General features: G+C 40.8%; 2 protein-coding genes across 3 annotated transcripts; one reads left to right on the forward strand and one right to left on the reverse strand.

The window, feature by feature from the left end:
- The first annotated feature begins 14,654 nt into the window (after positions 1-14,654).
- On the forward strand, positions 14,655-16,296 carry LOC311508192 (claudin-23-like). The gene has a single exon (XM_084572877.1). The coding sequence runs from the start codon at positions 14,738-14,740 to the stop codon at positions 15,581-15,583; it is 846 nt and encodes a 281-aa protein (XP_084429003.1). The 5' UTR covers positions 14,655-14,737; the 3' UTR covers positions 15,584-16,296.
- A 4,135-nt stretch (positions 16,297-20,431) lies between these two features.
- LOC311507724 (uncharacterized protein) lies at positions 20,432-24,959 on the reverse strand. 2 transcript variants are annotated; one of them, XM_084572183.1, is made up of 4 exons: positions 24,648-24,959; positions 22,959-23,267; positions 22,025-22,094; positions 20,432-21,743 (listed from the first exon to the last, which is right to left on the reverse strand). In XM_084572183.1, the coding sequence occupies exons 2-3, from the start codon at positions 23,243-23,245 to the stop codon at positions 22,052-22,054; spliced, it is 330 nt and encodes a 109-aa protein (XP_084428309.1). In that variant the 5' UTR covers positions 23,246-23,267; positions 24,648-24,959; the 3' UTR covers positions 20,432-21,743; positions 22,025-22,051. The 2 variants fall into 2 exon arrangements, with proteins under 2 accessions (XP_084428309.1, XP_084428308.1); XM_084572182.1 differs by having other exon boundaries at positions 22,959-23,272.
- Between the last annotated feature and the right edge of the window lie 1,338 nt (positions 24,960-26,297).

A 26,297-nucleotide genomic window follows, 5' to 3' on the forward strand; every position in this document is an offset into this window, starting at 1 on the left:
GCTCAAGGTTTCTTCCTGTTAAAAGGGAGTTTTTCCTTGCCACCGTCGCCTTCAGGCTTGCTCTGGGGGTTTCAGGCCGGGTTTTTTTCAGGCCACGTCTTGAGACGATTTGTATTGTTATTGACGCTATATAAATAAAATTGAAATTGAAATTGAATTCTCACTTAATCAGTTTTTTGCTGTTAGCCATGGCTACTCTGTCTCCCTCTGCTTCTCCTTCTCTCTCCTGCACATCCTGTCACATGTTTACTCTTCTGCCTCCTTTAACGGTAATGGTACGTGTAATAAATGCAGTTTATTTGTAGCATTGGAGGCAAGGCTCTCTGAATTGGAAGCACGGCTCTGCACCATGGAAAACAAACCAGTAGCTACAGGGTTTCCACGGAGTCTTAAAAACTCTGAAAAAGTCTAAAATTTGATAATCCCAATTTAAGGCCACAAAAAGTCTTAAATACAAGTATATTTTGCATTGTAGGTCTTAAATTACATTTAGTCAAGTCTCAAATCCATTTACCGCTTCATTTGTTTTTGTTCAATGCATTGGTGGCATTCACAGTTAGTTCCGTGTGTTCCATGTAGTTCTTTAAGAAATATAACTATTAGCAGTACGCAGAAATAAAACTACAAATGAGACAGCCCAGTTTGGAATGTGTTGCTGCACCGGGTATGGTACGTGCGCAGACGAAATGGGGAGATTCTTTCGTCATGCAACATTTGTTAGTCTTTAGATTTTGGCTACCTTCTGGATTCGAGACTTTTTTTTTTTTTTTTTTTTTTTTGTCCTGTCCAGCATCGAAACAAGCAGAATAATGGTCTGTTCATTATGCTGTGCTGAGCATATTTTGATTTTTTGCCAAGGGGAGCTTTATGGATGATAAGGCTCCTCTTGATAATCTAAGTTAAACTTATTTAATTTAATTTTATTGTTTATACATGTTGATGGATGGACCTTTACATAATATTGCCGAACTAGACAAGGAGAGAGAAAGTGAAGAGAAGATAGAGTGGACAGGAGTTGAGAGGGGGGGGGGGGACTTGAATCTCACTTAAAAGCAGAGAAACACCAGACCGCTCTAAAACGTCTCCAACAATCTCATGCGATCACCCAGTTTTGTTCGCCATTGCCAGGGCCAAGTACAGCCAGAGACGGTGTTATAGCCAACCCTGTGCGAACTGTGCAAAACCCAGACTCTACTGATTCTCCTGCCTCATTGGATCAACAGCAACTCTGAAAGCTGAAGTCTTGTGGATTTTAAACACCGTAACAAAGCATCACTTGTATAAAAGCAATGACAGTATTGGGGAACTGTTTCAGGCTATGTTTCCTGATTCAGATATTGCCAAAACATTCCACAGCTGCTGCATACATAACAAGGTTTGGACTGGCCGAGTTTATTAAAAGAAATCTCATCTCTAACGTCTATGGGCCATTTGTCCTCATGTTAGATGAAAGCCTGAATCAAACTTCAAAAAAGAAACAACTTAATCTTCATGTGCGCTTCTGGGATGGCGACCTATAGTACATAGTACCAGATAACTGGGATTATAATTCATTGGGCATTCCCATGAATTATGCTGATTGTTTGTTTGTTTCCCTAAGGAATGTGTGGACAAACTGGACCTTTGCAGGTTGAAAGTTTATTTCAATAGATAGGCCCAATGTGAATTTAAAATTTTTTGACCTTTTTCAGTCTGATTACGCTGAGCTCTATGGGGGTTCTCCGCTCATTTCTGTGGGAAGTTGTGGGCTGCACACCTTGCATGATGCCTTTAAAACAGGGTTCTCAATGTGGCAAGTAGACAAGCTCCCTAAGGCGATGCATACCTTGTTACCCAATGTGCCAGCAAGGAGGGAAGACTATGTCAAAATCAACAAATCTACACTGTTCCCATTGTCATTCCATGGCCATCAGTAGCTTGAGGTGGTCGAGACAGCTCTGGAAGTCTTGCCATCTCTTCTGTTGTATCTAAATTCTGTAAAGACAAAAGAGCTGCCACAGGCAGGCAAGTATACAGTGCAAAAGGAGTGTACTACCTGTTTCAGCCCCATGAATAGCTGTCCATTGACAATCAATGTGTTTCAAAGCCATTTAATTCCATTGAAATACATTTCAAAACTATGCCTGGCCCATGGGACGGAGGAAGTTGTCTCAATACATGTTAAATCACATCTAGATCTCCGATCTTGATCGGCAGCTCAAGTTCCCACCTGAGATTGCTACAACTTCTCTGAGACCAGACATCGTCCTGTGGTCCCCCTCAGCACGATCAGTGATCATGGCAGAGCTCACTGTCCCTTGGGAGGGAGGAATGGAGGCAGCCTATGAAAGGAAGAAAGAGAAATACACCGAGCTGGCAGCTGAGTGTCGAGAGGTGGGATGGTCAACTGTCATCTGTCCTGTGGAGGTTGGCTGCAGGGGATTCAAGGGAACATCCATCCAACGCCTCCTGAGGAACGTGGGAGTGACCAGGCCAAGGCTGAAGAAGGCATCCAAGGACTTGGCTGAAGAGGCAGAAAATGCAAGCTTCTGGCTGTGGCTGAGAAGAAAGGACATGTTGTGGGGAAAGCAAGGATCCTAGGGGTAGATGCAGGGGGCGGTAGGGAGACATCCCTATCGCGGCTCCACCACCGTGAAATGTACTGGGATTAATGGAGCAAAACATCAATGTAGGGTGGCTCCCAGCTGAAGACCCTGCAGCTACCCTACTGGCGCCGTTCGAGGTGCGTCAGGCAGAAACGCCATGCAGGTAGCCCTTACCTGTGCTTACATCTGTAAATGATGGTATGATACACCTAATGTACAAAAATCGTTTTTGAGTAAAAAGAAAAAGCAGAAATTCTGAATTATTTTCTGTGAAACTATTTCTTTGACCTTCTTTATAAAATAATAAATAAAGAAAAACAGTGCGAGAGTGTGTGTGTGTGTGTGTGTGTGTGTGTGTGTGTGTGTGTGTGTGTGTGATGGACAGCCTGTTGGCACCTGACAGGGGGTTGTAATCCGTTTATAGCTGTATACACTGGTGACCCGCAACAAAAGGAATAAACAACAAATCATTCAAAAATGTATTCTTATTTCACACAGGAATACAATGCATTGACCTGAATGAATATTGATAAATATTACATGAAAAAAAGTGCAATACCTTGTCGAGGTTGTGGACTCTCCCTTGTTCTTGTTATAATCAAGGATGATCTGGGGCTTTTTGTCGTGGCGCTACTAAAAGCAGTGTCCCAATGCAGAGTGCTCATGAGAAGCAATTCTTTTTCTCTCTTTGGGGCAGGAGAAAGTTTATTTCGAAAGGCGAGAGGCGGGGTACACCCTGGACAGGTCGCCAGTCTATCGCAGGAGGTGTGAAATTAACATGTTTAATATTTGTAGTGCTGTCTGGAGGCTAAATGCACATCAGAGGTTGTAAATTGTACACTGAAAGAATCTGAGAGTTGGTGTGTGTGTGTCTTTGTGAGGACCAACCCTTGGTGGGAGACCAACTCTGTGAAGACATATTATCTATTCAGCTTCATTGTACTGGTACTACTTTATAACATATGTTGTACTTGCTGTGAGCATGTAAAAGCAAATTTTCTTTGCTACAAAAGTCCCCAAACCTCCAAACTATATGATGGGTATATATGCCTGATATTGCATTTTCATTCATTCATTCGTCTTCTGTACCCGCTTATTCCTGTTAAGGGTCGCGGGGGTCTGCTGGAGCCTATCCCAGCTGTCATCGGGCGAGAGGCGGGGTACACCCTGGACATGTCGCCAGTCTATCGCAGGGAAATACTGCATTTTTTTGTTTGTTTTTACTGATGTGATAAAGTTTGTTTAAAGCACTGAGCAAATCCTCTGAGCAAGATCTAGTTTATTTCTCTAACGGATATTTAAAAAATTAGATGCAACTGGAGCTCTGCATTTTAAAAATGGCATCTCACCGGCCACATTTTATGGGCACAAGAGAAGTAAATAGTTTAAAAACATGTATTTAAGATGTATTTATGATAGTTCTAAGTGTATATTTGATATGTTTTAGTTAGAAAAGGATTTTGGCTAACCTTCAAACAGGTTTTATTCATATGCACAACATTTTAACCATAGAACAGTAAACTTTTTGATGTCCCATATGGACATAGTAATTGTTTAAATTATATCACTTTCGCTTGACTTGGGCTCCCAACGCTCATGGTGGTCTCTGTGGGCTCAGTGAGCTCTCACGCTCCCTCAATAAATCGTGTCCCATCCAACAAGAAAGGGGCTTGTTGGAAAGCTATTATGAATGCAGTCATGATGCATATCATTTAAGATATAGTGTCCTTTTACATAGTGGAAAAGGAGGGGTTTATCCATATGCGGAAATCTTTTGATTCCAGATCTGCTCTACCAAGTCAAGTATTTGGGAGTTTTGGAAGCCTGTAAAATGAGTAGTGTAGGAAAAGAAAACTCAGGCAAGTCTCTGTGTTAGCACTTGGATTTATCATTACCTGAATGATTTAAAGTATATAATCGAGCAGGACTCATATTTAACAGATACTTGAGGAGAAATGTGCTCTTTCAGTAGTCATTTCATTCACTGAAAAAAAAAATTTGGAGTGTTATTTACTTAGAAAAACCTAGGAAAGTTTTTGCACTTAGAAACTGTAAGTAATTGTACAAGGGCGATCATCAAGTAAACTTTCCTTGCGCATATAAGCTTCTTTTACTAGCAAAACTATTATACTAGCAAAAATTATTATTGTGGTCATTGAATTTTACTCTCTTTACTTAGACTCTGCTTCAAACTGAAAAATCTCACTTAAAATCAATGGCTTTTCAAGGTAATTTTTAAACACTTTCTCTAACTTTTATTTATGGACTACACTTAAGTAACATTTAACACAACATTTTACATAATTGTTCTGCAGTTTAAATTGCCTTAATTTGTTCTTAATGTTTTTGTTTATTGAAACAATGACTGTTTCATTTAACAACACCTTTATTTTTCTTAAGAGAAAAAAATATTGTTTCAATAAAACATATTCCAACAAGTTTGCATGGCAAAACAACAACAAGGTATAGTTCACCCTAAGATTAAATTTTCGTTATTATTTACTAACCCCTTTGTCGATAGACGTTTTGTTAACATCCGTGTTCTTCTGTGAGTTTGAGAGGCGTTTTTCCCACTCGTTTTTTCCGCAGTGAGCGGTATCTTAGCTTCAAATGTCCAAAAATACATCAATAATCAATAAAATGTCTCCATACTGCTCGTCTGAAGTAATCCAAGTGTCCTGTAGCTCGACCATTTCATCTTTTTTGAATCTGGAAAAAATACAGACAGAAATAAATCAAACCTCATCTGAACTAGATTTTCATATCACTATAAAAGTCAATTTAAAACTTATGAAGTGCAAACCTTAATAGCAAGATGGCTTTGCTTGTGACACAGCTTGCTGTAGCTGCTGCTTGACTTCTTGACTTCTCGACTGCTGTTGCTCGGCTTCACTGTGTCAACTGCGGAAAGTTGTTGCTTTGGGCTTAAGGACAAAAACACAAAGACAAAATAATACATAAAAACTACAGAATCATGTAACCAAAATAAACGGTATCACTGTCAAACCAATGTATTTTTGATAATATACTGGCAAAATATTTTAAAAGGTCGCTCTGATCTAAAAAATTAAACATCTTTCATGCATCCAGAATCTAGCGAAGGATTAATCATACAGTCAGTCCCGGTTTACACACACACTTCTCACTGCAAGTGCAAAATAAAAAGAGGTTAGCTGGTTAGCTAGCAACACATGGCGCACTGGCCACATTATATAAATAAATAAAGAAAACCACCTTCAACTTTACATTAAAAGATTGGCTCGACCGTTAAGGAGCTATAAGTTTCATAAACACAAAATAAACCACTCGTTTTGTATAACATTAAGATAATTAATAAAAATGATGGTGGAGCTCGTAACTTGTGTACTTACCAAGGGGACAGCGGTTGGACTGCTATACCCCCTGGGCTGTACGACCCAAGTCCACAGGGACGTTGAATGACCATAGTAAAATTAAGCTACAGTGATACGTGATTTTAACTCCATTACATACGCAGGAAAAACCCTGAATGACTTACCTCCAAAATGATTTAGCCGCTTCTTCCTCCATTAAACTTGACCGCCGTCCTCGTCTTGTGTTTTGGCGGGCAACGAAGCGCATGCGTGCTGTATGCGCGTCACAAGGCGCATGCGCGGATTCAAAACACGCAACACTTAATAAAACTCACTTAGTATTTCTGCGTTCATGTGCAATGATTATGAAACCTTTGAATATTATGTGAAAATACATAGTAAAAATTACTCTTCCCACACAGTTTGTTTATTACTTGAATGACATATATAGTTTTACTTGAATAATTCCAGTTCTCACTAATTACAATTACAAAGTAAAAATTGTGACAGTTAACCCAATAAATATTACTACACCACAAAAACATTTTTTTTCAGTGTTGGATTTCATTCATCTGAAAGATAATTGGTAATTTTGAACAAGATACCTTTGTGCTCATTTATCTGAAATGGGGGGACTGGAATATTTCAGCCTTCTCTTCCTTCTATGAGAGTGATTACAGCCCCTGCACCTCAACAATAGAGAGCAGTGATTCACGTGTTTGTGATAACACAAGCTTAATCTCACATTCTCCCAAAATGGCTTCCGAGAGTCCTCATCTAGAAGGGCTTGAGCGCACAGCTAAAAGCTGCAAAGAAAACTCCATCCTCAGAGCCGTGTTCCTGTAGAACCGTCACCTGCGAGTACGCAAGGTGATGAGGAAGTTGAGATAACTTGAAAAGCCATTCCAAACCTAAGGTGAAAACCACTGGGCCTGGCTGCTCGGACACCAAAGCACTAAACAGTGCCTAGTGTTTGTGATTATACAGGCAACTGCAGATATGGCTGAGTAATTTGTGCAGACCAAAACTGGAGGACAAAATAACAAAAGATGATATTAACTTTTTTTTTGTTTTTACTTACAACTTTGTAGGTTCTCTTGCCATGTCTCCTCTGAATACACAAAGGCGTCTAGTGTAAATTAAGGAGGACTGGGAAAGATCATTAATATGTGAGGAATTAGTGTGGCCCAGGTTAATAAATTGAAAAATGTCAAGTGACAAATCAATACTACCACCTAGTGGACAGTATTGGTAATGTGAAGAGATTCTTAATGGAATATCTAATGTGTGTAGCAGTGACTCACAGTATTTAACATTTTAAACTAGATATAGGCTTAAAGGAAGACTAAGCCAAGTCAGGTATTAGCTCCATATTTGAAATCACATTTGCCTTGCCTGTTGACAAGCTACGCCATTGCACACACACACACACACACTGTGCCAAAAATACAGTCTTTGGTATCTGCCTGGACACAACACACATTTATCACAGAAGTGAGAGACACTTTATAAGTCACTGGCATTTCATTGACTGTGTAATTCTTTCATAATCAGAATTGCATGTTTCTGTCCTGCAGAAGGAAACTTGAAGCATCAGGATGAAAACCTCTCCACATATGATGGAAACTCAAGGCAGGTGGCTGATTTTGGGCCAGTGGCCTTTTAGCTACAAAGCAACACTGAGCTAGTGATTGAGCTACTGAGCCACACTTCAAAAACACATACTTGGTGCAGTTTTGACAAATTTAACTTCTTGTCGGACAGTTTAACAGAATATGATAGCAGTTAGATTGATTGACCACCAGGTGACAGCAGACATTGTGCAGCAAACCCTTTCAATGCTTTTGCTGTGGTATCTTGCTTGTGTTTTTAATGTGAAATTATAAATTGCACACTAGAGATAGACCAGTCTTTTATATCAGTTCATTTGATGCGTCAGCAGATGAATTAATCATGAACTAGTTTCAATTTCAATAAGATCTATTCCCATGTCTTTCTAATTGAGACAGGGATGGGAAAATGCTTTTGATAACAAGAGATAAACATGACACATTTTCTTGAAATGTGATAAATTCAGAACACAGAACTGATGTAGGTATATAAAATGTTTTGGACAATTAACACAAGATCATCTTTACTGGTGCATGTTAAATTTGGGACAAACACATACAAACTCTGACAAAGAGTTTAAAACATACAGCTTATGGTTCTTGTAACTTATGTAGCCTGTATTAAAGTGTTAGCTGCTCTCCGGTCAGTCCTTAGCCTACTTGAACTCTGCTCCCGACTGTACGAACAACCTGACAATAAGACTAATTTGTTTATACTGTTTTTTTTCTCTTCTTCTGTGGTTACCTGCAGCGAATTGCAGGGTTGTCGACTTGCGTCCAGCTATGTCTTTGGCGTTCACTAAGGGTGGGTGATACTGAAAAATTTGGTATCTATCTGATACCAAGTAAATAGTAAAAAAAAAAAAAAAAAAAAAGTATTGCCGATACCGATACGTTTTACTCGAAATTTCATGATCGATTGAAATTATTTTTGTAATATCAATATAATAAAATAAAATAATTCCCAGAAATCCCACTCGTAGCAACGGTTGCTAAGCCACGTGTGCTGCCCGCGATGACGTCACTCAGTCACTTCCTTTGATCTTTTTTTTGGCTTTGAAGGTTTTGGATTTGAAGGTGCCCACGATGTTAACTCAGACATACTTATAGCGTAGGTAGGACACTTATTCTGCTAGTGTAGGACTTAACTGCTTAGCTTACAAAACGCAAATTATCACAGGTAATTGTTTGGTATACAGTCAGTAACACAGCAATACGGTATTTAGTAGCCTAAAACAATATTCAGTAATATAGTAATAACAGCCACAATGCAAAGAGAAGCAACCCCAAAACCCGAGGAGATGGCGGAGGCTACTGTAGAGATGGAAGGCGTTACTGTGGAATCCGTGCGCCCAGTGATCGCATCTTTTTTCAGCAAGATGACATCTGAACAGTGGATGTTGCTGAAATCAGGCACCCCCGATTTCGCCACCAAAACTATTTTGGCAGAGCTCCTATTAGATCTCATTATTGTTCTGACAAAATCTGTTGCAATATTGTTAAAGAATGAAACCAAGGTGACTGAAGAACAGGTTTTGTCCATTCTGGGTGACACACTTCCCATGGCTTTCACAGAAGTTTTGAACATTGCAGAAGAGATTCGCAGCATCAGCTCAGAGCAGCTGACTCACATAATTGTGAAAGAAATAATAGAAAGTGTTAATTCAGTCCACTCTGACAACGTGCTATCTGCGGAGACTTTAATCAGTCAGCATGTAACTCCTCCAAAAAGGCTGAATAGGATGGTTTCCCTTGCCATCAAAATGATCAAAGACTTCTTATGCAACATACGTTTTCAATGCGCAAAAAGACAGACAAATCTAGGGACAGTGACTGAAGTACAGTCTGGCGAACCAGACACAACAGCAGAGGGCACCCAGTCACAGGACAGCGCAATGACATCAACAATTAAGGCAGTACATGATGTCTTTGAAAAAGAGGTTAATGATCTTACCGCGCCTCTATTGGGCGACATGACATACTCGGACTATGAGGAGATGAAATCAGCCATCTTGGAGGAGACTGTCGCAGCAGCAGATGACGTTGCATCCACAGTTGTTGAGGCAATAAACAGTTTAGAAGACATCAGTGGTGAACAGACAGAGCCCAAGCGGAGATCGTTATTAGACAGCAGTGGCAGTAAAATCAAGGTGTTTTTTGCAAAACAGGTCACAAAAGCATCCATCCATCGTATTGTTGCACAACTCAGAGCCAAATTCTGCACTGCTCCCAGAGCTGAAGGCAGTCAGTCGGTGCAGACAACCATTGAACATGTTGAGTCCTTGCTTCAATTAGATGAGAACCAAGAAAGCCAGAATGAAGTCTGTGAGTACCGAAAGTTGAAAAACATTTCAATGGGCAAGATTCCAATTTTCAAGGCTCAACTCAGGGAGTTTCTGCATTTCAGCATTTTGGAAGGGATGATGCCTGAAATAGTCCCAGAAACAAGGAAGCCTCACACACTACGACCTGTTGTGCATATGCAGGGTAATGCACACGTTGACATACACAACAAAGTGACGCGTTTCTTATCCCTGATGGGTTGGTGGTTTGGCACTCAAGCCGAAGACCACAGCAACAAGATGATGCGCGCTATAAGACAGACCAAGCCACTAGCACAAGTCATTCCAGAAGACATCCCTGTTGCAGTCAGTGAACCTTTGGCCACTGTTTCAGAGATCAAAGAGGAGCCTCTACCAGAACAAGTAGTGACAGAAACAGAACAACTGACAGAAGAACTGAAAGCGTACATTAGGATAATACTTGACAAGGTTGTACTGAAAACATTCAAAAAGGCGAAACTGCTCCCCACATGCGGATATCCAAAGGCCATTCTCAGTTGGCTAGTGGAAAAAGTTTGTGCTGAAATTGAAGGTGCAGATCTTAGGTTCAAGGCAACAACTCTCAAAGGTCTTCACAAGGTCATTTTCAAGGATCTCTGCAAAATTTGTGGGTCCGTGGAGGACCTTGTGGCATCAATGGAATCGCAGGAGATATTCATTGTAGAGAGTATTGCCTCATGCTTGAAAGGTCGTCTGGTAGTTCCCAAAAAGAGGCCTAACGCCATCAGCAGGTTCTTCTCTACTTTAGGCAGAGCCATCGCCAAGCCGTTTAGGACTAATAGGTAGATAATATTTAGGTTTATGTAAATTGTTAGGTAGATATGAGGCAGCACATTTAGTGCCACCTCTGTAGTCAACAGTGCATTCACACAACTAAGCGATTGATCAGTAGTCCTTCGCTTTTGTGAGTTTGTATGTTGGGGGTTTACCCCGGGTACTCCGGTTTTTCCCTCATTTCTAAAACACACACACACACACACACACACACACACACCAACACACACACACACAGACACACCCCCACCCACACACCCACGCGCACACCCATACACACACACACCCGCACACACCCACACACACACACAAAAAAACACACAAAAAAAACACAAAATAAACAAAAAACATAAAAAATATATATTTTACTTTTGTGATTTCTACACATGAAGCTACCCCCATGGTGTTAGATAGATAGATAGATAGATAGATAGGAAAATAAGTGGTAATATAAAATGTATAAACATTGTATATAGTGGTGTAAGTGTAAATATACATTATATACAGTATGTATCTTTTAAAATATGGACATAAGATAAACTGTCTGCTGTGATTGTCTAAAATACGTATATAGTGATAAAATAATAACACGGCGTACACGCCAGTCTATCACAGGGCTAACACGAAGAGACAGACAGGCTCACATGCACACCTAAGACAAATTTAAAATCACCAATGAACCTAATGAGCATGTCTTTGGACGGTGGGAGGAAGCCTGAGAACCCACGCGTCTTCTTATAATATATGACAGCAATTAGATTGATTGACCACCAGGTGCCAGCACACATTCTGCAACAAACCCTTTCAATGTTTTGCTGTGGTATCTTGGTGTGAAGTGTTTTTAATGTGAAATTATGAATTGCACACTAAAGACAGACCAGTATGTGTCTTTTATATCATCAAAATGTGTATCCTTTTGATGCATTTTGTGCTTTAACTAAGCTTTGCTTGGACTTAACTAAGGTGATTTCAAGGAAAATAGAAATGTACTGCTTTTTTCAAATGTGCACACACAACAAATGATTGTACATGACTGATTCCGGCAGCCTGAAGAAAAAGAATCACTGCACATGTATTGTATTGCATAATTTTTACCTTGTGAAGATGATGTGCAACGAAATGTGACGTGATCTGCCATACGGAAATGCAATACCAGGTAAAGAGAGCATATTCTTGTCTCAAAGATTAAGCCATGCAAGTCTAAGTACTCTCGGCTGGTACAATGTACCAGCTTATTAGTCATAATAATAATAATAATAATAATAATAATAATACATTTTATTTATAGGCACCTTTCACGACACTCAAGGTCACCGTACAAAATTGTTTAAAATAAAACACAATTCAGTTATCATCAGTTATAGTTTTTTGTAGTTTTTTTTGTAGTACATAAAAATCTCAGATCAAGACTGTCAAACGTATGAGATGAGCATTTCCTTTACACCACTGACAAGGCTGTTAGGGCAGTATAAAACATTTTTACAATACAAATTCATTTTTATACTTTTCTGCATAAATAATGACTTAAAACATCAGCAGATTTTCACACAAATCAGAAAACAGGCAAGGAGAGCCCAGTCAAAGAAATGAAACAGAAATACTATACAATGCTATTTGTTTATTCAGGAAATTCAGCCGATAGCTGTGAATAGCTGTTGTTGCTTATGAGGCTGGAGAAGGTTACACAAATTTACAAAACCACAGTCAGACAGATTGTGAACAAATAAAGGTGATTTATAATGACTGTCACCATTCACAGGCACAGGAGTGGTCGGTTAGCAAGGATCACTCCAAAAGCAAGACACACAGACGCCTCATAGGCCACAAAGAAACCCACGGTAAATTCTAAACCACTAAAGGCCTCTCTCACATGGCTAATATTAATGTTCATGAATCCATCATTCAGGAGGACACTCAGCAACCATGGTGTGATGGCAGAGTGGCAAGGACAAAGCCACCGCTTTAATAGTTACTGCTTATCGCCATAGGTGCCACCAAAGAAAAAGAAGCTAATATCTTCAAGACTGTCGCTTTAAGGAAGGATGAAAATGTTAAGATTGTTGGATTTGGAAAATGGTTATTAGCTTTCAGAGGATTTTAAAGCAGATGTCTAAGATGTTTCTGCGAAGGTAGTCTTCACGGGAAGAGCGAGCCGACAGACTACAGGCTTAAAGTTTGTTTTGAAAACCTAAATCTCTTTCTGAAGCCGAGAAGTCCTTAATGATTTGTCACACTATAAGCTCAAATAGGTTATGATGTCAATGTGAATAATGTCATTTTACTTTGCAGCCCAGACACTCAGAGTACATAGGAGGAGTGATGGTGGTGTCGATCTTGACAATTACAGAAATATACAATGTTTGCCAGGTTGATCCTTCGAGGTTTTTCTGCACAGGTCGGCACCAAGTGTAGGTGAGGTTGTGAAAGGGATCGAACAGCTCTGCGGTGTCAGTGGACGGGTATGCAAAGTGCGTCTGGTTGGTTGGTCGACATACCTGTCATACCTCTTTCTATGTCCTTTGTGTGTGTGTCAAAGCACACAAACAATTCTCAGAACAAAAACAATCCCAGCTGCTTTAAGAGGATATGACAGGCTCAATTTTGATAGACAAGAAAAATGTCCGCATTCTCGTGAACATGTTGGAAGGAGAAATACGCAAAAAATAAAGCCTTTCCATACTTTTAAACACTTTTTTTCATCTCTCTGCACCGATAGTTCAACCTTATTTTTTAGTCACCTAAAAACGCCACCACCTCCACCTCCGTCTGCTGCCACGGCCGTTATAAACAAAACCTGAGGCAGCTTTTGTTTGGCTGAAATCTAATGAAAGGTCAGTTTAAAACATTGTGGTCTCTGGGCGGAACATCAGCCGTTCTCAGCTCTTTAGAAACTGAATCAATGGGATCAGTAAAAACGATGGCTGAGTGAGAGTGGCACTCTCATCTCACACGCCTCAGTCAGAGTTATTCAGGTTTCGAGTATCATTAATGAGCATCTCAACTTCCCCTCTGAGGACCACCAGCTCAGGTCGAGAGAGAGTCGGAGAGAGACCGCGATGGCAACCGGGAAGAAAACAGGCAAAAACTAGCAGATAGAGAGACGTAGACGAGGGTGAGGCCGAACAGAGGTGGGGTGGTTCTCAATGGATTCCTGCAGAACTGCATTCTTATCAAAAATTGTTCCCACACAGCCAGAGAGGCATTTTTTGCCTTGTCATGTTGTAGTAAACTTGGTTATCTGTTTGGAAATTTGAATTTTGCTATGAAGTTCTCTAACTTAAGAAGCTGGCTCATCAGCAAAGTTGGGAAAGTGAAGTATTAAAGAGATATTAACTCTCAACTATGTGTCTTCTGGATATTTCTGAGTATTCCTTCTAGTGTCACTGCATTAACAGCATCCCTGTAGTTAAAGAGAAACCACCTCAGTGATTATTTCCATATTCATGAGCAGGACTATGCAGTTTTCTCTCTGATAACGCCACCATCAAACATTTGATTACATTTAGTCAACAAAGGTCCAATATTTAATATAGTTCTGTCAATAAAAAAATATGAGATGGACTCTCAGACACATAACTTTTTGCTTTTGTGGTTGTCTGAGTTCAGATGTTTTATATTTTTACTAAACAATGCCTTGGCTGCAGCAGTGAAACGCTTTTAGTTTGGCCAGGTCAAATAACGTGCTTAAATATACGTCGTTTTGCTCTTTTGAAACGAAGCTCGAGATGCAGACGACCTGGAAACCTCTTCCTGTCTTTATCGCATCAAAAATTTGCATGACAAAACTGATCATCGAAACTCCCTCCCTCCCTCCCCGTGAAGATGAAATAGCCTCTCCGTCCGCCTGAGCACGGCGCGACACACCTGTTCTATTTGGAGACTGGCAGACAGGTACGGGCTGAAGCACCGCCCACTGCCAAGTTTCAGTCCGACTCGTTTTTTTTTTTCAGACCAGCTGTTGCGGCTGTCAAAACTCTTCCGCTCCTTTAGAAACTACTACTCTGAGTTTGTCAGCAGTGATACGCACATCACCAGAAGCAGCAGCAACTAAAGCAACAACAACAACAACAACAACAACAACAACAACAGAAATCATGCCGAACCGATCAGCGCAGGAGTGGGTCCGGTTATCACTGCGCACCCCGGGGATCTTCATTTTTGGGTTGGTCATGGCTCCCTGCGGCTGGGTGCTGAACCTGACCGCCACCGTGGCCCCCAACTGGAGGACCGTGAGCAACCTCGACAACAGGCCAGAGAGCGAGTTCATCGAGCAGGGCATCTGGGACATCTGTAGCAGAGAGACGACCACAGACAGTCCGACGTGCGGTCTGGATGACCCCACATACTTTAGCGACAACGAGGTCATCAGGGTCGCGCAGGGGTTGATGGTGGCCTCGCTCATCGTGACTCTGATCGGGCTGGCCGTGGCCATCCCGGGGATCCGCTGCTGGAGGAGCAACCCGAACTGGGTAGTCGCCGGCTTGGGCGGGCTGCTCATCTTCCTCTCGGGCGTCATGACCATCATACCCATCGCATGGTACACGCACATCCTCAACGAAGTCACGTCGGTGACCCTGATCAACAACAACAACGAAACCGTGCTCGTCGGCTACTGCATCATCCTGGGCTACATCGGCGGGATATTCGAAATCCTGGGCGGCTTCGTCATATTCATCGGAATCTGCCGCTGCTGCGGAGGCAAGAACCGGGGCGAGACGCGGGTCGAGGAGGTCACTGGCCGCTTCCGGCACCAGAAGCCACCGTCGAGGCGCGTCGACGTGCCGAGCCTGGACCGGGCCAGGAGCAGCGCCAGCAGCACCAGCGTCCCGTACTCCAAGGACTCCATGGACGACGACGTCTCCTTCCCCCGGGCCAAGAGCCCCGCGGCCCGCTCAGCCAACACGTCCTTTAACGGCAGGCCTTACGACGCAGACTTATAGAAGCATAACCTGAAGACGCACGACCCCACGGAGAAGGAAGACAACTTGAGTATTTGCAAAAGGGACCGAGACACCAGGAAGAGTATTGTAGAAAAAACATAGAGCATACAACTACCAAGTACTTTAAAGTCACCACACACAAGTATTTTGAGGCCTTAACAGAGTATGTCAGCGGTAAGAGATCAAATACCTTAAATATTATTAGCCAAGTGGAAATAGTCCAATAAACAGTGTGCTTCCTGCAAGTTAAAACGAACCCAGCTTGATTCATTATCATTGTAACATATTAGTTGTAGGCCTGGAGCAGTGCAGTCATAAAAGTATAGATGGTAGACATTATGATGGGAGAAAATGAAAGGAGCTTGATATGAAGGACTCTAAGGAATGAAGTCTTTTGCATGGACAATGAATCACTGAGGGAAGAAAACACCATTTAGCCATCAGCCTGAAGACAAGTGTAAATGTAAAGTTATCATTTAGAATCAAAACTCCAGCTGTAAATACTGCTCATCTTCCAGGAAGCTTTTGTGGGGCTTTGTGAACGCTATCGTATTCTTTTGTCTACTTTCTTGTAAATAGGTTATTCTCACGCACTTTAAAATTATTTGTAGGCCGACAGGCATCCTGTTGGAACATGGGGAAGTGGTCAATGCTGTACTCACTGCTGTTCATTAAATGTGCACTCTGTTTCCTAATAAGACCTGAGTCCGTTTTCTTGATTTAACTTTAGTTCAAATAGAAAAAACAACTTTTTCTCCTTGAAAAGTAAAAAAAAAAAGGAGAGTCTTTAGGCAAAACACACAAAGGCAGGCAATAATCTTCTATCTATCTTTCACCCAGTTTGCCGTCTTAACCTCATAAGTATACAGACAATGTAGTCTGACCGGTCTGAGAGGTTGGTTTCTTTACACATCTGGTCCAACAACATTATCCTTTCTGTTCAACCTGATGTTACATACGAGACAAGGCGCCGCTGTGTGGAACTGCCGCCTCTCTACACTACACTTTAGTGATTAAATCCGCTCTGATGGAAATAGCAAGACAGTTTCTCGCTGCGAGGCGAGTTAGATGTAAAGCAGATTTTAACTCAGTCAGGCTGGAATGAGTGCATCAGCTCCTGCACATGACAATGAATGCCGAAGAATGTATGGAAACTCTTTTTGGCTGCTAAAAATATCTTGAATCTGATAAAAGATTATCCGTGTTAAAATATTTTCCGAAAATGAATAACCTCGGTCACTACGGACAAGAGATCAGACGTTTTCAAATACAGCAAGTGTCCTTAAATGTGTGATTTTGCCAGATGGAGGTCTGAAAAATAGAACTGAAAGTTTACTAAATCAAACCTGTATATTAGAGCGCGAACGGCAGACATATAAAAACGTGGCACTGATGATGTTTTAATGTTGTTCTAAATATTCTCACCTGCAGCTACACTAAATTTGACTGAACACGACAAATGTCCATAACATTTTAGACCCAGTGTGCATTAGCTGTTTTCAACACCAGGCTCCAGGGCCACAACATAAAAGGGAGACAGACGACAGACGACTTGAGATGTGGGACTCTACTGCAGCTGAAGAGTTACGTCTACTCTCTCAGGTCTCCTCGGCCAAATGCACACTGAAGACACAAGGTCCACACCACCAGCCTGTCAACAGGAAAGGCACACAAATGCTTGCGGGCCCAGGCCAGCAGGGGCCAACAAACGCTGAACTACAGCAGTGGAAATATGCTAAGTTTAAAATGACGGTGGCAGACATCCTTAATTGGCCCCCACATGAGACAAGTCAGTACAGTCGGACCGGTTACATGTTTTAAAAGTGGTTAAGTACGACAGCAGCGTTTAACTCAAAATGAAAAGAAGTTATTCCCCAGCAGAAAATGACGATTAATAAAAATGCTAAATGGCTAAGTGAATACTGCTATGAGAGAGACAATCAATAAAACTTCTTCCTCATCACATTATTTCTTTTGTTGTTTCATGGACGGTTAATATTTGTTAGTTAACAGAGCAGCGTGTCCAATACGAAAAGAAAAAGGAGGCCTGAAATAACAAGCTAGTATTTAAAGTACCAGCCAACCTAGACACTGTCACTGAATAAACACATGGTGTCTGGCATTTCTAGAGTTTCATCAGTCATGTTATGGGACACTAGCGGGCAAAACAAGCTCATCTGGACTATACTTTTTCTCTGTAATGTTTGTTAAGTGAAATTTCTTGCCAAAGGCCACAACAGACTTGAGAATCACATCTGCACCTTAGGTGTAGCTTATTAGCTTATTAATTAAGGCCATGTGACAGCCAAAGACACTTGCACTGCAACTACAAGGCCAGTGAGGGCGAAGAAGGACGTAACAGGTGGCATCTGCAGTGAACGAGCCAAGCTCAGTAAAGTCTGGACAAATTATGCAAGATGCCGCTTGGTGTTGGCACAGAGAGCTCCAGGGTAGAAGGGACTGCTATTATTAGCAGCTGTATGACAACGTAATTTTTAGTTTCATTTTCATATTTGTTGTTAGTTTGTTCTGATCTGTATCAGTATTATCACTGCTTTTGTGTTTGTGTGTGGATGACATAAGAAGATAAAAAAGTATGCTATACACTCTGACTTCTGCTCTAAATGGTTATCTTCCATTTGTTATTTTTTTGAATTCTTCATATATTTTATTCAGACGCACCCCAGCGGATAAGCAGGACGTGATGTCTGGCAAAGAAATCTGCAAAGGGGGGAAAAATGGAAACTCACAAAGAATATATCTCCCTCCTGTAGACTATAGGAGGAAGATATATGTGTAATATTTTGCAGGTCTCCCTTGTGTCTCCAAAACAGTTGTAACAGAGAATCAAAGAACGGACATAGGCCTTCTGAGGGTGTCCTGTGGTGTCTGGTAACAGAATGTTGTTAGTGGGGATCTTTGGGTGCTATGGGTTGAGGGGAGAGGCCTCTGTGGATCATCCCACAGATACTTGATCAGTTTGGGATCTAGTGAATTTGGAGGCCAGCACCTTGTGCTGTTCTTCATGTTTTTTTGAGTTGTTCCTAAATTGTTTTTGTGTGTGTGTGTCTGTGTCAGGCTGCATCCTGCTGGGGATGGCTGCTGCGATCAAGGAGTGTCATTGCTATGGGGTGTGGGTGCCTGGTCTGGTCTAGGTGGGTGCTACATGTCTAAGTAACATCCACATGAATGCCAGGTCCAAACGTTTCCACAAGATGGTCAATGTTATTTAGTTCACCTGTCAGTGGTTTTAATGTTGTGGCTGATCGGTGTATATTAAATCACTTGTCAGGTGATTGTCTTGCGTGTCCAATAAAAATGAAAAAGCCGCCTTGGAAGAATGCACTGGCTCATAAGATGACAGCAGAATATAGGTGGGGTGAGAATAGGCTTGGTATTTAAGGTGTGGCTAAAGACTAGTTCTCATTTGTATATCATGCAGGGTGGCTGAGAAGCCTCCGCGTAAACCTAGAATCCCCATTCTGTAGTTTTCCACTTATTTTTGACACATAAAGCACTTTGGACCAAAACATTTCCAGTGTTCTGTAACTGGTTAGAAGAATACTCATAACAAACCAGGAAAATATGCATGGGTCAAACTGAATAAAGTCTGGATCCTGAATTTCCCATAATGCAACCACTAAACGTCAACATAGCACTTCCAGTTTTGGAAATTCTGCTAAAGTTAATTTTGTCATGATTTCAGTTTGCGTTTCCCTCCGTGTCATGCAAAGTAAGCTAATGAATAGAAGAGCAGGTGCATGGGGGCGTCCTCTGTGCAGATCCTTCCTGTTCCTTGTTGGATCACATACATACTTCCTCACATGACAAAGAATGCCAGCACGTCGGTTCAATAAACAGTGAAGCCAACACTTATTGTGTCGCCGGATCCCAGAAAAACATAGCGACGGTCTGTTCTCTGTGTTAAGAACCAGTCGCACCCTGCAATGAAAACTGAAAACATCTGCTGTCAGCTCAAGGTCGCTTTTAAACTCACCGGCGTTATCTTTCTGTCTGGCAATAAACTGTAAAATTTAACCAGTGCCAGTTGAATCTGAGCATTCCTAAAGCATTCACGTATAAATAAATCACTGGTTTATTAGAGTTTCGGTGGGTTTTATTTGAAAGCTAAAAAAACATACAAAAGCTACAGCATATTAAATACAGTTTGAACGTAAACAGCACAGTGAGGCATTATTGTAAAAGTATACATGGCAGGTAAACTGACTAAAAGAACAGATATCCTAAAAAGCTATGGCTTTATGTTGATGTGAAGTTATGGCACAGAGAGAGAAAGCATCTTAAGTGTTCAGACGTAACAGATGTCTAACAAAAAATACATTATAGCCTAATTAGAAACAATAAAACAAGAAAATAAAGATAGTTTTGACTAGAAGGTAATTATAAAAAAAAAAAAAAAAAACAGAAGTACGTGTGTTGCTTTACTCTATGGAGGAAAAAATAGACCACCAGAGATTTTAGGTAAGAGGCAGACACACGATTGAATGTTGTGTGCGGCAGGGGTGAAATATAATTTTCCGAGAGCTCGGAGACGCAGATATTTACAAAACACATCAAATGAGTGTCTTCTGTAAAGTGTTGTGTCACTCTGATTCATCACCTCTGAGCAGAAACATTCAATCTATTTATGAAGTGCACGCAGTCACAGGCTTGCCGCTGACACTCATCACTCTCTCCTCTTACCGCAGCCCTATATTGCGCAATAACGTTATATGAGCAAACCTCTGCTCAGGAGCTACGCAGAGGTTACCACTACAGGAAATCAGAGGAAAGGATAATAAAATAAAGACATGTGTTTGAGGTTATCAGTAGTGACGGAGCTGAAGGTCTGTAAAAACACATTTATTCAGTCAGAAGGGTACAAAAGAAACAGACAATAGAGCACAAAAAGCACTCAACACTGGCTACGTTACCTAAAGTAACTTGATTACTCATTGAGGACCAAAACAAACAGAAGGTGCCAGTTTTATAAAACTCTACCATTTCCAGTGAGAGATGGAGGAGCCTTCTCGTTGCCATGCGAATAAAAGTCAGAGCTAAAGAATGCCAGTGACGTTATGCGTTTCTGTTCTGCAGCAAAGAGATCATTGAGACCTCAGAGGAAACTAAATGCTCAATAAATGCAGGCAAATGTTAACGGGAGTGATATATATATAAACAGCAACAAGGACATGAATGATGCTGCCACTTTGACAACAATGGAAGTAAACTATGACATTTTGGGTTAAAGTGCTTATTTTCTAAATAAATTTGTCGCTAAAAAAAAAAAAAAAAAAAAAAAATAGGACAGAATCAGATCTGGCTCACCCCCCCGTGGCAAATCGACTGCCATGGAACGGTTTAACGTAGATCCACTTTTAGTTTTCAGCATCTGTACGACCTCTAGCGCTGCTGCGTTCAAAGACATGTCGGAAAGATGAGCTTAATGTCATAAAAGCAATAACCGTTGCTCTTGCTGCGTTAAAGGAAGCTGGTTCCCCGCTTCAGACAGAAACTGATCCTTTTGCATCCCTAAGTGTAATTGGTGTTGGAGGACAGCGTATCTATGGAAACATTTGCATACCAAGCAGGAATGTGATCAGGGAAGCAGATTCTGATTTTAGTGTGGGCACATCCTGACATTTGTTGCTGTGGAATCAAACTGCGAAGCATGTGATAATGAGGTCCATTAAAGTCCGTCCAGTAGGAGAGAGCGTGTGGACTGTCAAAAATGTGAACATATATGGGAAGTGACAAGACCTCATCTGCTATTAGAGTTTGTCTATTACAGTCTATAAACATGTAAGTCGATAGCAATCTACCTGTTTAAATGAATTACCAAGAGATCTGGAGAAGCTTGGGTGGATGAATTTGTGCCACTGTTAACTAGTATATACCAGAATAAAGTCCGAATAGTACAAACTGGAATCGTAGTCAGGGATGTGTCTGTGTTTAGACGGAACAAACGGATCCATCAGGTCAGTGTTTGATTCGCGGGGAGGCTGCAGCACAAGCCATTCAGTGGTACAGAAAGGTCAGTCCACATGGCAGAAAAGTAGACGTGCTTTTTGTCGTTTTGAAAAATTGATGCATAGCAAAAAACTGTGCCGTAAGCCCTGCGGAGGAATCCTGACGGAAGCTCAGTAGTGTGTCCACACACCTGGACAAAAATGAGAGGAATTATATTTAGTATGTTAGACGGATATATTAAAAAAAATGTGATTTGGCAAATTATTCAAAAGGAATTAAATACGCAACACATTTGGTAAACATTAAAGGTATGGTTTTTTACTGGGGAGTCATTATTTCCTCAAAAAAAATTAAAGAAAATCTGAATTAAATCACTTACACACATTAAATTCTACATGTATCTACACTGCATAATCTGACATCCAGACAGCTCCTTCCCAAAACTGTAAATGTTTTAAATATCTCCAGTACCTCATCATGGCTGACATGGGATCCATGTTATATGGCGATGTTGTAGCCGTGGTTTGCTGCCAGATCTTTCCTGTTGACAACAAACAAAAACACACGATTAATTTGTGTTTGTGCTTCTCTCGGTAAACCCACACAGATATTTCCCTAATCAAATTAACAATGGTGAAGCTCTCAGCTGGAAACTAAAACACGTACGGGGCTGTGCTGGGACTGCAGAAAAATATACTGGCTATTCGTCATTCGTAATAATAATGAAAAGAAACAACCAATGCAGTGCAAAGTATTCTGAGCAGAAAATTTAGAGCTACAAACCCGAAGGCTCTTACTGTTTTTATGCTAATTCACAGGCTAAACACAAGTCCATAAAAGGCCACAGGATTTAAAGCTAAGCGGCAGGATTTCTGTCTCCCTCTTATGGCAGTGGGAGAAACTACACAGACACTGATGATGCATTTGTATGATCTACGCCCACGGTGCACCAGTCCCTTTTCTTCTTTCAGTGCTCTCCAACAAGGAAAAGGCACACAAACAGTAATACATGTTTTGCTGGACGTTGAGCACTTTCTTTTTTAGACTTCTTTTTGTATCTGGAGCATGAGAAACTTTTCTTGGACGCCTCATATGCTCTATTTTTTGTCTTCTTGACTGCCAGGGACTGTGAATTCATAGAACCTAAGTTACATTGATAACTTCTGCAGCACACTCAGGGTTGCTGTAGCCTAGCCTCTGTTTTTGTCGCTGTGGTTGTTCCCCTCTTCAGTTTTGGCACTGATTCGCTTCATCAGCCTCCATAAACTCCTTCGAGAAGAGGTTGAATGTAAGGTCCCACTCTGTAGCATTAATATTATCCTCTAATATCACTCACATCACACAAATACACACATTAACAACACTCTCCTTGTAAAAAAACAGACAGGAAAGTTTTGTACTGTACCTCTGCCTCTTCTTTTGTTTCCGACGCATCTTGGCCAGGATGAAAGCCAGGATCAACAGGCCGATGATGACACCTAGGACACTCAGCGTCAGTGGTAAGCTTAAGGCCCCATTGACCGTATCCTCACACGATGTACCGTGGTAGCCCAGAATACAGTCGCACACCATATCAACACCTCCGCCCGGAGGAGCCACACAGACACCGTGGCCATTACACTGAGTCTCTCCACAGGTCGGTATGTTGTGGTCAATGCCCCTTGGTTGGGGTGGTGGGACAGAGGAGGTCATTGGGAGCGGAGGGAAGAGAAGACTGTACTATTAAGGGAAGAAGCACATGGAGAGTAGGAGAGCAGAGAGGTGACTAGGTGGACAAGACACACCCTTAAACACACACAACAGAGAAACATGACACAGAACTGAAATGGATGTCTTGAGGCTAGGTTAAGACAAACAGATCTCCAAAAAATATTTTTTTATTTTTTTCAGCAGTCCTTCTTTAGATCACTTCATTTAAAGCTTAGTAGTAAATGATTAAAGTTCTGCTGCCTCACATCAGTAACTTGATTCATGACTGAACAAAGAAGAATTTGCTTTAAATTGCTTCAAAGTGTTATTTTTGTGTTGTATTTTAAATGATAAGCAGTGCACTTCTCCAACACGATGGAAAAGCACACACTTAACGACGCCTGACAAACATGTTATTTGACCATACAACACGTTGTTAGCTCTCACTCCGTTTTAAAGGCAGGCCTGGACAGATCTTATAATAACAATGTTCACGCTGGAGCAAAAAAGGGCTATTTTTGACCAGAGGTTGGAAACTTGACATGAACAGGTGATCAGATCTTTCACCACAGGCCAGTGTTTTTTTGTTAGGATGTTCTTATTGTACTTTTTTTGTTTTTTAACTTTGGTTTATTACAACTTTCACAGAAAGTGATTGACATCTGAGACACTGTAGCACTCTGTGCGTTCTTCAAGTGCCTGGCAAAATAATCAAAATTACAAGTTCTCTAATGGAATTAAGAATATGGAAACCAAGCATGACAGAGATGGTATAAATTACGATCCCCATGATTGTACAAGTGGATTACAAGTGGATTAATAATTCAGAATGGATCACATCCCAAACCCTAAATAGCATTTATTACTAGAAAGTTCTTCTTAATACTTTTTCTAGTTTTATAAAACACCAGAAACACCAGTCAGGCCATACCGGTGCACCGGTCGAACATATTTTACTTTTAAATCATCACATAGAAATGACGCAAGTAGGCCAACAAAACAACCATAACAACTGCTCAAGACTGTGAACAAAACAAAACTTTTAACAGTTAAATAAATATTAACTGAAATACTGATTAGAAGTAGTTTAATAAAATGTGTGTTCTGCTTTTTAGACTCTCAACACCTGAGTGAAAATTCTCAGTCACCATAAATAAACCAAAGACACTAACTAAGTTGCTAACCAAACAGTTGCATTACAGCCTAATATACAATAAATAAAAGCTGCTGCAGAGAAGTAAGAGACAACAGCAACTAAAGCATGAAAGGTTAAATACGTGGTGATGTGGGACATTGCCAAATCTTCTCCCAAAAATACAAAAATATCATGTTTCGCGCCGGATTCAGGTCTGGGATGGACTGAAATACTGTAGCAACATAAAAAAATAAATAAAGTCTTACTCACAGACGTAAATGGTGCACAACTGCTGTCCTAAAATAAAAGAGTTTAACTATGCGTGGCAGGGTCGTCCTCAGTCTTCGGTAGTGAATCCGGAGTTCCTCGTTTCAGTGAGGGAATCTGAAACAAAAGGGGGAACAGAGGAAGAAAGACGAGACCTGTGAAAACCTGTCTGCTTTTTTTTCTCTCCCAGAAACACACACACATAAGAACACCTCCTCCTCCTCCTCCTCCCTTTGCCTTATCTTTAAATGCCCTGAGTCATATACACTCCCGCTCAAATATCCCCAGCAGTAATGAAGCAATGTTACATTTCATAAGGAGAGAGCAAACTAAAGGTATGCTCCAGTTAAGTGCTGATTCATGAAGCTTATCCGTGGGAAAAAAAATTAAATCATTTGCGCTGCACCTTTGGCACAATGACTCCTTATAGTAAAAAGGAAGACGCCATGAATAAAGAATAATAGATACAAGTAAAGAAGATGACTAAAAGTAAAGTGAAGGGGTGAAGCACTTTTACCTGAAGCCTATTGTACTGAACTACAGTAGGTGTGTTTGGGAAACCAGTGGGGGAGGGAAGAGGGAGGAGTCAGGCTTGAACAGGACTTACCTGGCAAGACCTGACAAGACCGTCATGTCTGTGTAACATGCAATGTTCATGCATGTGTTGCACAAGTGGCATTAAGTAAGGCAGACTGAGCAAACACTAAACAGTTGTAAACACCTCAGAACACACTCTCACAATTTGAAAAAATATAACTATTTATGTGGTTAACAATTTATCACTCTTTTTTTTTATGGAGCATTAGCCTTTTTACATTTCATGTTCACACGGTCATGCGTTACTTTAACTGATCGTTGACTGGAAACATAAATCAGACAAATCGCAGTCATTATCTTGTGGTTATTGCAACAAGTTACTCAGTTGGCCCATTGTTTTGCTGTCATCCGAGCCAGGGTGAGTCAGATTCACACCACGTTTCTGCTTTTAAGCTACCCAGTGGAGAAACTTGCTCATCGTTTCCAGCAGATTTGACGCAAAGAAACAAATAGTTCGGGGAACACAGGGAAAATGGGAACCGAATAAAAAAAAATAAAAAATGTGACAATTAGAACGGATAAGATCTGGCTATGCATTTAAATGAAATTATGTCTAACCAGTTAACAAGAAGTTACAAATAACAAACAATTAGTATAGATGACTATGAACTGGAATGCTTAAAGTAATGGAAAAGGTTTTAATAGTGATTAAACGGGTTGAAATGATAAATTAGTGGAAAAGTATATTTAGCTAAATGTAATGCATGCATGCCTGAAGCTAGCAAAAATGCAAAGTTTACTATGCGGATGTTATATTGAGATTTAGAATTATATTTAAAATCAAATCAGATGAACAGATTTGGACCACATTATGGTGTCAGTCACAGAGTACAGGATCTGACCGTCCTGAGTAATTACATCTGACAAAAATTGTTGGGAACCACTTCATTGAATCATAACAGCTCTCCATGTGCTTCTCTACATATGGTGTACAGCAGGGAGACAGAGCAGAACTGGAACGATCTCAGTGATCTCTAACCCGCACTTTGGCATTTAACTCACATGAACTGGAGGAAGTTGCTTTAGGCATGGCAATGGCAAAGATCAGATAATGTA

This window comes from Chelon labrosus, assembly GCF_963514085.1.
Source record: "Chelon labrosus genome assembly, chromosome: 22".
Taxonomy (NCBI): Eukaryota; Metazoa; Chordata; class Actinopteri; order Mugiliformes; family Mugilidae; genus Chelon; species Chelon labrosus.